The 13,736-nt window shown below is 40.8% G+C and overlaps 1 protein-coding gene across 1 annotated transcript in view; it reads left to right on the top strand.

The window, feature by feature from the left end:
* Positions 1–13,736, top strand: part of tmtc2a (transmembrane O-mannosyltransferase targeting cadherins 2a) — a 63,267-nt gene that overhangs the window by 27,278 nt on the left and 22,253 nt on the right. Inside the window, exon 2 of the mRNA XM_031726629.2 lies at positions 2,391–3,006. Coding sequence (XP_031582489.1) covers positions 2,391–3,006 — 616 coding nt within the window. The remainder of the gene's footprint in view (positions 1–2,390; positions 3,007–13,736) is intronic.

Below are 13,736 nucleotides of genomic sequence, written 5' to 3'. Positions count from 1 at the left end.
AGACACTGGTGTTCTGGTGTTTTCAGTCCCCTTTTCATTTATTCAGTGCATCAGTCCTGCTTTTCAAATGCTGCACTTATTTTTATGGCTTAGCTGGCTAAAGGGTAATTTTGTTTCATCAATGTTGTAAATGCAATATCTCTTCCATGTGATGATGGAATGCCTTTAGATTTGGCACTTGAACCCAAGGATGAAGTGATGAAAGGTCAAAGTCATCATGAGTGGGTGTGGGGTGTGGGCCCCGGCACACGCTGGTCACAGGCCTGGGTTGCGTCAGGAGGGACATTGAGCATAAAATCAATGCCAAATCATATATGCGGGCCATCAATTACATATCCATACCAGATCAGTTAACAACAACTGCCTTTGGTACAGTTGATCAGTAAGATGCCAGTGGAGCTAAACTGTGCTCCGAAGACAGGAGGAGGAGGATCATGGGTAGGTGTTGCCAGAGGTAATAAGTAAAAATAAAGGCCTTTAAATGTAGGGAGTGAGCTGTGAATATGCAAGGACTAGAAGTATTGAAGGTGGATGAGTTTAAATACCTGGCTTCAACCATTCAAGCCAACGGACTGTGCACAGGAAAGGTGAAGAAGAGAGTGCAGGCAGGGTGGAGTGGATGGAGACAAGTGTGATTTGTGACAGAAGAATGGTAGCAAGAGTAAAGGGGAAGGTTTACAAGCTGGAGGTGGCAGAGTTAAAGATTTATGATTTTCATTGGGAGTGACCAGGAGGGACAGGATTAGAAATGTATGAGAGGAACGGCTCAGGTTGAGCAGTTTGGAGGCAAAATTGGAGAGGCAAGTTTTTGATGGTTTGGAAAGGTGCAGAGGAAGGATAGTGGCTATATTAGACAAAGGGTAGGTAAAAATGGAGCTCCCAAGGAGGAGGAAAAGAGGAAAGCCACACAGGTGTTAGGATGTAGTGAAAGAACAAGGACACACAGTTTTTTGTTTTGTTTTTTGTCTTCAGTGGTGACATTTTATATTGCACAATTTGAAGAACAAGTCTTGACAGAAATTGATATAAATTATATGTTGACTGGTTGCTGTATGCATGCAGCTGTGAAGCAAAAATAATTTTTATCTGACATAGCTGTTCATGGTGGGAAAGCAAATGCTGCAAAAAAAACTGGATATGCACCGCTGCTTTCCACGAAAACAGGGCTTCTCTCGCTTTACCCAGAAATTTCAGATACTGCCTGTTTCAGTCAATGGGAAAATAACTCAGTTTTGCACTGATCTAGTGAAAATACAGTTTTATAAACCTCAATTATATAAAAAAAAAAAAATTAACTACCTGGTTTAATTAGGCAAATCACATTTTTAGGACTGACTGTTGCGCTGTCATTTAAAAGATTGATTGAATTTCTATATCTGCATTGGTTGCTGTGGTAACTGATGGAGGAATCTGTGTGTGTATGTGTGGCTAAGTTGGTGACTTTGTAGCCATGATAACAATATTACTGACTTATTGCAGAGAGCAGACCAGAGTGACAAATGATTTCTTGGGAATTTAAAGATTACAGAAAAAAGTAAATAGAAATTTAAGAAGACATTCAGTGACTTTTATCATTTGACTGATTAAAGTTTGTTAAAGGTCAGTTTGTTCAAGAAAGTGCCCTGAGGTGCTTTGTGACAACACAGACTTTTATTAAAGTGTATGGAAAATGTAAGTTTCACTGCAGTTTCCCCTCTGTTACTGATTCCTTTGTCTTTATTTTGTGGTCTCACTTTTCTCCTGGTAAACACTTATAATGTGTGGAATATCTACACAAGCTTCTTCTTTCCCTCACCTTGCTTCGAGTTGTTGTTTTTGTAGCAGCGATCCCATTCATCAGTCTCAGTCTCTGCGGTGATCTTCATTTGTTGCAGTCTGTGACTGTACACGAATGCAGATCATGTCCCTCAGTAATGAGACGCTAATTACGAGAATCCGCAGCAGCTTCGGGGGTGTTATACCACCTGTCTGTGTGTGTGTGTGTTTGCAGGTATATGTGACATATGCGCATGCTGTGTGTGTGAGAGCTCAGCAGCGTGCACATGTCTCTGTGTTTAATCAAATACTCTGTGGTGTTCTCATTGCATTTGTCTATTAAGTTTCACTTATGAGTGCATGATAAGCAAGATAGAAAACTTAGTATTCCAAATGACTCCTATCTCTGTGTACACAATTCAGATGGATGCTACGTAAGGGCTTCTGCAAAGAAATTCTTTATTAATACACGCAGTTGAAAACACATTTTAAAGAATGTTGACCTTAAAGTTGCTTTAATCTAATATTTTAAACTGACTACATGCATACTTGTATGTTGAAAATGGTGGCTCATAGCACAAAATATCAATATTAAATCAAAAAACGCCTCTGACCTGTTCCTTTCGTTCTTTCAGCCGAGCCATCAAGACCAACCAGGATCTTCTCCCTGAGACTCCCTGGACCAACATCCTGTACGACGACTTCTGGGGCACTTTGCTCACTCACAGTGGCAGCCACAAGTCTTTCCGTCCACTCTGCACCCTCTCCTTCCGCCTCAACTACTCCCTGCACGGCCTCAACCCTTGGGGCTACCACTTACTGAATGTGGTGCTGCACGGCCTGGTCACAGCCCTTGTCACAGCCTTCAGCCGGCCTCTGCTGGGTGGGGGACTGTGGAGCCTTTTGGCAGGCCTGCTTTTTGCCTCCCACCCGATTCACACTGAAGCAGTCGCTGGTGTGGTGGGAAGGGCGGACGTTGGTGCCGCTTTGTTTTTCTTGCTGTCTCTTCTCTGCTATGTGAGACACTGTGGACTCCGATCGGTGCCACATGGGGCCTTCCAGAACAGGCAATGTGGTGGAGGCTCTGTCATCAGGTGCTGGGGCTGGATGCTGGGTAGCCTGTGGTTTGCAGCAGCCAGCATGCTTTGGAAGGAGCAGGGGGTGACGGTGCTGGCTGTGTCAGCTGTGTATGACCTCTTCGTGTTCCAGAGGCTCCGGTTTCGCCAGGCACTTCTTCACCTATTAGGAAAGGTAAATGAATTGTTGCCGCTGGGGGTAAATGTCTGTGTGTTTTCACTGGCTCTTGTTTTGGCATCTCTGCGCACCCCAATTTCCTCTTCCTTCCCTTAGAGGTGAGCCTCAGCCTGCCAGCTGTTAATGGTTCCTGGATTAAGTTTTGTGTGTGTATTTAACAAGGTTTTGTTTGTGAATTGTGTGTTTGCCTTTCATTAGGGGTGTAATTAGGAAAGCTGTTTGCTTATGCAGACTCCGTAGTTGCTGCATGAAAAATTAGCTTTCCTCATTCGCCTGCTAAACAGGAAGATTGGAAGTTTTTCACTTCCTTACAATGCTGCCACCACCTTCAATTTGCTGCGGTAAATGGATACACATTCATGCAAGGAAATCTAAATTAGGATCTCGGACTCATATGCGTGGATACATGTGCATTTGAGGAAACGGGGCTTGGACAGGAAAAGCTATTTCAGGGGTGAGTTGATTTCTCATTTGAAGGTGACAAAAGGTATGTGCAGAGAAGCAACAGCACATCCTTCTCAGGTGTGTGATTTGGTTATACACACAGTTAATACACAGATGTATGCACACAAAGATAACATGTGCTTCCTCTGCAGGGAAGCCCGGCATGGCTCAATTTTTTTCCCCTCTTCCAAAGTTAAGTTATTTAAGGAAGACAACCTTGACGTGGTGACTCATCTGATTATGGGAAAGAGTGTGTGACTCCACACTCCTCATTTGATTAGAGAAGCTGCTCTTCAGCCAACATGATGGCCCTTGTAAAATGCATAACTAGTGTAATAAAAAGTCCCCTTGGGTTTACTGTGCAAGGACAGTCTCACTCTAAATGTGCACGTGTCTGCACGAGGATCTGTTTATAGTAATCTCTTCTTGTGGAAACATCTATAAATACCTATGTTTGTTTGAAGGTTTCTGATGCAACCTTGTACAGTTCATCTCAAATGTCCTGTGGCACTTTCTGTTATGCTTAGAGTGTCAGCACATTCGTGTCTTCTTTATGCTGCCAGCATTCCAACGAAAACACATTCTTTACCATCTTCTTCTGGAGTTGTTTTTGGCAGAATAAGTAACCATGACTGTTATTAAGAAGTTTGCAGTCAGTGGCCCAGAGAGATGAGAGACCAGAGAAGTCACAGCCTGTTTCTTTACTATGTTCTTGGCATGAGAACCTGGAATTATATGTGCTTTCACAGCCAGTAGACCATAGTAGATACAAAACAACACCTGCCTTTCAAATTGTATTCAGTCATCTAGTATAACAAGAAGTGAAAGACCATCATATGCAAATCATTATACAAATAATTCAGTATTTGCATATGCTGATGGAGAAAAAATAGCCGTAATACAAGCCAAGATACATGAGTGAAAAAGAAAAAACCTGGTTTTAAATGTTAACCCTTGAAAATCAGGTTTGTGCAATACTGCCTTTAGAGAGTGTGAAAAATGATCTTTTACATTCTACAGAAAATATATTTTGTATCACTTTTTTGTTCCAGACTACAATATTTCACTTTGTATACAATGAAAACAAGGTAAGATGTGTAAATGGACTGTAGTGTAATTTGAAAATTTGGAGGACTGAGGCGAGAGTTGCTGGAAAAATCCAGTTGTTAAGAACAAAAGACAAAAACACATATACAAAGGTTAGCTTGATAGGTGCTATATTGACTGCTTAGCAATTTGTTCACATTAATAGGTAAGCTAGGTAAATTAGGTAACATAAGCTAATTTCATCTACTGAAGCTAATCTATCCAAGAAGTGAAAATGTCCCAGAGAAGCTACAAAGCAGGACATATGTGGGTCAGCATGGAGTCAACTGAAAACCAGCCTAAGCTGGACTTGGTTTGGCTAAACCAAACATAGGGTATATAAAAGAAGCCCTGCAGCTAAAAGTGTTACACGTTATGTGGATGAGGACCCAAAGACTGGTGAAATTTCTGGTAGAAAGGGTGAAACGTTTATTCTGGCTAGCTTTAGGTCCTCTGAAAAGATGAAACGCAAACTGTAAAAATTGAAACATAAAGCTAGGAAAAACACTGGGGCAAGATCACAGTCACTCTGAAAAAGGACTAAAGGGAGGACAGGAATATCCACACACACAAAAGGGCAAAAGTCGAGACGGCTGAGCAGAACGAGACACAACTGAACTGAATCACAGAAGATAAAACAAAGTAAGCAAAACTAAAAGCAAATTACATGGAGCCACTAACTATCAACAAAAGCAGGAAAACAAAACAGGAAAAGTACAGACACATGAATGAACCAAAGACAGGAGACTTACTGACACAAAACAGTCAAACACCAAGGGAGGAATTAAACTCTAAACCAACTCAGAAAAGAACTAAATATACTAAGAATTCCACAAAGCAACCATGACATTAAACAAACCACTGTGTGTATTTCAAAGCTGTCCGCTAATGCTATCAACCTTGGTGAAAGCAGTATTCACAAATTGTACTTGCTAATTAATGCTTGATAACAGACTTAAAAAACAATGTCCTAAAATTGAAACCCATACTTCTCGGTAGGGCTGGGCCATATCATACCGTTCACGGTAATACTGGTATAATGTTGGGCAACGATAAGAAAATGAAACATCGCGATAGAATATGGGTAAAACGCGCATGCGCAGTGCCTTTGTTTTCATACGCACATGGCGGAAAAAGCATGGAGGCGATGGAGAATAAGAAGGGCGAAAGCGGATCATTGAATGAAACGGATGAACCAGAATTGGTTTGTAAAAATGCTGCAACTTCAGTGGTGTGGAACTGGTTTAGCTTTCGTCCGTCAGATACACAACAAAGCACTATTTTTGGTAGAGCATGCTGGCGGGCCGTCGTTATTACTGTGTTTTTTTTGGAAAATACGACACACTTAAAATCAAACCTTTGATTTTTCTGAAAATCGACAGTGCCCCTTATAATCCCGTGTGCCTTATCTATGAATTCTGGTTGTGTTTACTGACCTCGAAACGATTTTATGTGGTACACGGCGCTCGAAAATCTGTCAAATGTTTTAGTACGACTTTGCTAATCTACGAACCTGCCCCGCTTGATGGATTGTCGGAGCATTACGGCTATCGTAGACAGGAGCCTCACGGAGTGATACGTACTGTGCTTCAACATAATATTACCGTATTGTGTGTGTATAACCTCTTTTTGAGTTTTGTGGATATTATACATGGTTATGCTCAAGATATGTCGGCCAATTTCCACTGGAAATGCCTTTTGGTTAAACTGTCAGCAAAGAATTTGCATTTGCACTGTTACGTTTTTATATAACTTTAATGCACATAAAAAACAGCTGCTTGTTTAAGTGAAAATACTTTTTTTTTTTTGCACTAATAAAGTTATGGAGTTGTAAAGTATTTTGTCTAGTGTCAATTATATCGCCAGTTATATCATTATGGCAAATTTTCAAATGTATATCGTGATAAATATTTTTGGTCGTATCGCCCTGCTCTACTTCTCGGTCACTCTGTACCACAGAGAGGGCCATATTACTTGTCAGTTAGCACCACATTCTTTGCGCCACGCTATGAACCTTGACTTGTGTTTGGAGTCAGCCTCAAGTGGAGAATGGTACTGCAGGAATTGGCGTTTGTGTGTTGGCTTTTTTTTAAAGCCCTAGAGGTTGCATGTACCCATTTCTAACTTTGAATTTGCGAATTGTGAGCCATCTAATGGTGTATACAGTCTTGATTGGACACTTTCGGCTTATTCAAAGAAAGCTTCCAGGGCTGACTTGAGAGTTAAATGTTATTTCAGCCTGTCGCAGCCTGTCTCATAGCTTCACAGACAGAATTATAGAAAATCAGATTTTATTGTGTGTTTATCAAGCTATGTAGCAGATATATTAACAGCAACCTGCACCTCTTTGCCCACACACAATAACCCTGGCCAGCATCCTTGTGCCAGCCCATCAGGTCCGTGCCAACCCCCCAGCAACTCCTGTTGCTGCCGGCACATCTGGCTCATTTATCAATCTGGCAATGCCCTTGTCTACTGGCCTAGTCACAGTTATCTTGGCAAAGAGCTCGTTACGTGCTGGGGCCAGCCGTGGGGGCAATCATTTCCTCCATTATGAGCCAGACGTCTCGGGACGCATGGGAAAACAAGGGAGATGGATAAAGTGAGAGAAAGAGCAAGTGAGGGAGAAGGAAACTATGCTCTCACTTCCTTTCCTTTATCTATTCTTGGTTTTTCTTGCCCACGGTTCCCTTAAAGCACTTTGGGAATGGGGGGCTCTCCTGTTGCCACTGAGGCTTAATCAGTTGCTATTGAATTGGATAGTATCTTCGGTGGAGAGACTGCAAAGACGTGCCTCAGAGAACAATGGTGCATATTGTGATTTTGTCTGAATACACGTTTTCCTGCTTTCTTCCAAATGAAGTTGAATAATACAAAATCATCAACATCAAATCACCTGAATGAGCTGCCTCACAGCAGCTACGAACAAAAAAGGAAACACTCCAAAAGCAGCTCCAGTGCAGCAGAGGGGACAGGTGTGTTTCGACCAGCACTCCATTTCTCATCTTGTTAACTCTGTAATAAGATTGAGATGAGATTTCAAATGAAACAAGGTAGGATGGAGGGAGAGTTAGGTGGTGATAGATGGAAACAGATGAAGGTGAGGTGTTAGAGCCGCAGTGCATTGAGAAAACGGAGTGAGGCTTATATCCCAGACATTATGTCTTTGTTTCGCAATTCTGGGTTTGTCAGTGGCAAAAACAAGCATGTTGACAACGGGCCCAAGAAACTAGTTTGTTTTTGTTTGCATTAGGAAAAGCCAAGGAAAGCCAAACATTTCGTAAACCCAGGTTGATGAAATGTTTGGCAGAATCTCTTGCATGAAAGGGAGGTTGCACCTAAAACATACAATTACATAAAATATATATATATATAAATACCTTTGAGTCTAAATACATAACTTAGAAGTATTATAGCACTGTTATTTGCAGCTGGTGCATGGTGTTTTGGCTAATCTGTACAAGATTATACGCAACCCATGTAACTAACAACAAGAGCCGGGAGGCGTCTTCCCAAGCACAGCTATCTGTTTCATAGCAACAGCATGGAAGGCCTGAGTTTCAAGCATTTACTTGCATGAAAAACATGAATATCAGTGATTGTACCTTTCAGATAAAGTATTGCATGAAAATCTTTAAATCCAAGGTATGAAATTAAAAGTAGTTCCTTCAAGAAAAATAGATTAGATGTTAGGAATTTATTTACTTTAATTCTCCATACTTGACACGTTGAACTTGCACTGCAGTGTGATCAAAGATGACGGCAAATGGTTTAGTGGAGGTAGATGGACAATGGGAGGGATTTGATGGCAAGCTTACAAAGTCGAAGTTGAATTGGTATGGACTTCTCCTCATTTGTCTCAATGAATGCCCCAGACACACAGATTAAGGTTAGTTTAACCAGCTGACGGCTTGATGAATGTTGTGCCAATTATCCTGTAGCAGAAGCATTCGGCTATGAAATGATGGCCCCCTGTTGCAAGATCTGCTGCATGCTCTCTATTTAGCTTGCATTCCTGTGGATGCTGGCAAGGCAAGCATATTTTTATATACTTAGCCCCCGAATCTTGCTTACTTTGTAAAGTGTTCCAACTAAAAAACACCCAAACATTAATTTTAAGAAACATGTGGTGAAGCTAAAGGTTAAACAAATGTTTTGCTCAGTGGGGAAAATCAGACATAGGGCAAATAACATGCTTGGACTGTTTTTTAAATTTTGTTTATAGGTAAGAAAATGAATGCATCAAGCTCTTGTGACTCTTCTTATGTCATAGGTATATTGAATGAGTATCCAGTGTAGTGTCTTATTGCAGTTCACCCATAAAATTTAATTAAAAAGGGTATTGCCTTAAAGAGATGCATTTTCTTTTTTCATAACAAAAATATGAAAGCAACAGTATTTCCTAATTTCTAGGGGTTTTGCCATCCATCTGATCTGGCATCTGAAAATGAGAGGCACAACACTATTTCAGTGTCTGCTGGGTTCCCTTTTATGCACCTTCAAGTAGCTAACGGCTACTGCTAGTTGTTAAATATTGCTACTACAGTGCACAAGATGTTCTTCTGGACATTTTCTCAGTGACTAAACAGCTTCAGCTACCTGTGCCAGAGTAGAGCCAATACCTATTTGCATGTTTCATGAAAAAATCAAGTCCGATGGATTTGCTTTTTTTCAGCTTACTGCAGATGCATGTTTACTGTATGTGGCTAAGTGTAAATGAAAGACTGCATCTGGCTTTCATTCAGATAAAAGATATTTGAGTAATTAGAGGCTTACATCATTTTCACGGGGCCAATTAAATCTGATCGTTTTCGCATAAGCGATTCTTTCAAGTGGCTCATTAAAATTTTCATATTTGGAACGTGCATTTTAGCTCCTTATACACAGCTTCAATTATAATCAGCTTTAATGATTAAAGTCTAAATCAGATACATGACAGCTCTTCAGCAGCATCACCCAGCCTTGACTTTTACTGTGTCTCTTTATGATACCGATGACCTGACATTACACACACAGGAAGCTCTTTAAAAGTCAGCTCAACATGGACAGCGCCTCTTCTTTGATCAGCTATTGTTCTGGACGGCGTGCAAAGCTTCACCCTGTGACCTATCTCATTACAGGTCTCTGTGCCAGCAGCAGCAAAGCTTTCATGAGGAGAACATTGAGATAATTGGGTCACTCTATCAAAGTCAGCCGTTCTCAGTGCCAGCCACGCTGCCGTCTGATGACTTGGATGAGCTGCGCCAAGTCAGCACAATACAGAACACGTTAGAGTGCTGGAAAAAGCACCGAATACGTGCCTCATTGTACCTTTCATCACAGTGTATTATGTCACTGTTAATGCCTCAAATAAGACAGGCATTAACTGCTGGATGTTTGTTATACAAATGCAGAGTGTCCAACACTTTGTAGGCCTTTCCATGCACATGTCATTGAGAACGAATCACCCCAAAGGCACAACTTCAACTCAAGGTTTGAAAACACAAAGGATAACAATATAAGATTTAGATTAAAAAAATGCTCTGCATGAGCTGCCCACCACGTTCCAAAGCATTATGAGGAGTTTGTTTGTTTAAATGCCTTAAACAAGAAAAGTCAGGAAGATTGTTCCCTTGCTGTCTTACGTCAGTCCAAGGCGGCTTTAAACAGCACAAATATGAAGTCAACTGTAGGGTGCCTTGTCTTGAAACATGTTTTAAACACTCTGCACGCTACAGTGTCAACAGGCACACCACACACTTCTGGGATTTATAAAAGCAGAGTTAATAATGAGTGGCAGTTTAAAGATGAAGGCTTAGGAGCTATGTTTTATGTGCAGAAAGAGGCCGATGGAGAGAATATTAATTCAAGGGAGAACGTGGATAATAAAGCAAAAGAGAACAAAAAGTATTTGAGCGAAAGCTTCAGAAATTGATGCTGAATTTCCAAATGAGGATCCAAAGTGGAGGAGATATGTGGGAGAGTATTAGGTTCGGATGTTTGACGCGAGCGTGATGCTACGTTTGACAGCTGGCTGGGGATTATGCCAGCCATTCTCCGTGGATACACGCGGATCTTGTGAAAGCTAGTAAGAGTAAGAACCAGTTCCCAGGAATTTCGCTCCGACTGATAACGGTAAAATTTTAAAATCACAAAGCCCCTTCAAAACTTTAAAAACAGACCAGTGGTAAGTCCGGGATCCGTTGAGTCTTGAATCCACAGATAACAATGAAAAGCAGAGATATAGAGGACTTGCAATGCAGTCTTATTTCAAGACAAAAGAACTTGTGGTTTTAAAAAAAACTAAATATTTACACTTATAAGCTAGCCCAGACATTCAGGATTATGAATTTGAAGGCAAATTCTCAGTATGCTCACATCAGTCACTCTGCTGCTACGTTTCGACTCCCTGCTTCATAAGGAAGCATTGTGCATTACTCATAATCCAGTGGACTACTTTCTGTGTTTACTTTCACATGCATCAAGAGTACCTGTATTGCCTTAAACAATGCTGACACTCCTTCAAGAAAGCCGTTTAAAGGCCAAGATAATACACAGGGTGACCATTTTTCTACCATCTGTCTCTGATGCTGTGTGATGCAGAATGACTCTCTGTACTATAAACAGTATACCAGCCATACATACTGTCCACGGCTGTATTTGAGTGTCCAGTGTGTAAATTTGTCTGCTATGCTGTACTTTACACAACAGAAAGGTAAAAGTAGCTTAAATGCAATGCAGGCTCCACTATGCTATGCTCACAATCCCACAATTCGATTTTAGAGTATATAATAATGTAGAGATTAGCTTCCTGGCTTAATCCAAAATATTTGGCAAGGCTTTACATCAGATGAGAGAATGCAGTTTAAGCTGTGGTTTCTGTGTCTGTGGATGCCTGGAAACCTGAACTCAAAATGTACTACACAGTAGGCACATAAGCACACGTTCCACGTATGTGAACTGGAAAGCAAGATGACAACCTCTTGACAGTGCACCCGCTTTAAAAGAGTAGAAACGAGGGAGTGGAAAACTAACAATGAAATGCAGTCGGAACACAAAACAAGCATTCAATTTACTCGTACTTCAGTGCAGTTGATGTTGACAGTGCATGGCACTGCAAGTGGAAAATGCCTTTTGTGTGATCCACAGAATTCTGTGAAATAACCACACTGATGAAGCGAGTAATAGTTTGTGTCACGTGTCTGAAAAGGTGCTATACCTCGGCTTCTCATGCCTGGAGCACCTTGCCCATAGTTAAAAAGCACCTTGAGAATGGTAACAAAATTGGATAAATGGCAAATATCAAAGATGACCACAAAATAGCAATTTACTCTATAATATTTGGATGAGTTCTTTGCTAAGTGGACAAGATAAAGGGACTTTTATAGCAGTTAGAAGTTGGATCTGTTAAAGGACTGATTGTTTTGTGTGAAGAGGGTAAAGTTGGGTTAGTGGAGATCTGTTTTCAGCTACCACATAATTTTCTGCTGAGGTTTAACTGACTTTCCTGAAGGAAAAAACAGTTTCCTCTAAAATGCACTAACGAAAGGTGGTGTTAAGAGTTATTTGCTCTCTGAATTTGTGAAGGCGCAGTGGTGCATCACTGGAAAGTAGAACTAGAGGTGCACCCCACCGTTCTGCAGTTTGAGAAGTGTGTTTGTGTGTGTCTGTGTGCAACTGATTGCGAAATCAATTAAGGAACAGTTTAGAAATAGACAAGCCATCGAGTAGCAGAATAAAACCCATTCAGCTATACCACAAATGACTCTCTTACAGGAATTGGCTAATCTTCCAATACTGAGCAGAAGTAGGTTTCTCTGTCAGTTGCCTCTCTTTACATTCAGTGTGGTCTCATCCATCAATAAGCACATCCCACCTTTTCTTGTGTAAAAGGCACTCTATTTTATCCTTTGCGCACCACCTTTTGGCATCTGAATCAATATCCAATTTTTCCTCATTCATTTGCCCCCTGCCTCTCAGAATGCTCTAAGTGCTGAAGTCCTTAAACTGGTCCTTTTTCATCCTACAGTTGACAACTGATCTAGTGTAACTAGACTTCCTGCCTCATCTAACTTCTCCAAAGAGACCATGCTTTTCCTTTTCAGATCTGGAGAAATCAACAGTTTAAGTGGAGCCAGCAGGTCAGGGTAGATGCTAAGCCTCTTATTCTAATCCTAGCATGGGCGTGTTATGGATAACATGAGCACGCGTGAGCTTACTCGAGCATGCTCATTTCATCAGAGTTCATTAATGACACGACTGATTTGCTCTTTGTGCATTGTGAATCTGTAAGAAATGGCAGTTCATATGGAGTGGATTATACAGCGGAGTATAAACGATTACTATATTGAATAAACTTACTTGGAGATAAAAGCCAAAGCTGTGCTATACTTGATCAACAATATGAGTTATATGAGCTCTTGTAGTAATTTTCAGATGTATTAAAGCTTTACGGGTGGTAATATTACTACTAGACCAAAAGTATGTGTGCTCCTCCTGTCCTGGGCAGTGATAGTACACATTAAAAAAACACTGTGAGCATGCACTTGTATACACACAGAAAGCTCAATTCCCTCAGGATACTGTAGGTTCAAATAGAGTTCATATTACACCGGTGCTTGGATAATAAATGGCCCCAGGCAGCATCTCTCTCAGGTGATCATCACTCATAGTGTTATGCCATGTTCAGTACACAGTAGTATAACTAACAAACACTTTTTAGTTGGTTTGGCGCCACACTGTCTGTGTCAGTAAGTCTTTGACTATACGACTTTGAAGAGTAATCAGTGTATAAGAAATGAAGTCAGATTTGCTTAATCTTGTCAAAAACACACCACTAAATCAGATTCGAGCAGTAATTGATTTCAGAACACATCATGTCAAATTGTGGTATTGAGGAAGTCTGGCGTCACATCTGACAGATAGAAAACCAAATTAAAATGGTCTCAAAAGCATCATTGGTCTTACAGCTCCCTCGGATTTCACCTAACAAATGTAATTTAACCAATCTGTGACCAAATGTTAACCAATCAAGGGAATCATAGACTGTAAATTATAGATGGACATTGCCTCTGTAACGTCAGCCATTTGTGTATCCTGCATGCTGAAGCCTCATTGTTGGCATTTTTGATCAATGCCTTGTTTACTTCTTGACCATTTTTAAGAAGGTGCAAGTTGGTTTGCATTGGACGGATACAGATAACTGCTAAGGAGCTCTG

Source organism: Oreochromis aureus, linkage group 17 (assembly GCF_013358895.1).
Source record: "Oreochromis aureus strain Israel breed Guangdong linkage group 17, ZZ_aureus, whole genome shotgun sequence".
In the NCBI taxonomy this organism is placed as follows: domain Eukaryota; kingdom Metazoa; phylum Chordata; class Actinopteri; order Cichliformes; family Cichlidae; genus Oreochromis; species Oreochromis aureus.
The sequence above is the reverse complement of the archived record's forward strand: the minus strand, read 5'-3'. Positions and strand labels throughout refer to the sequence as shown.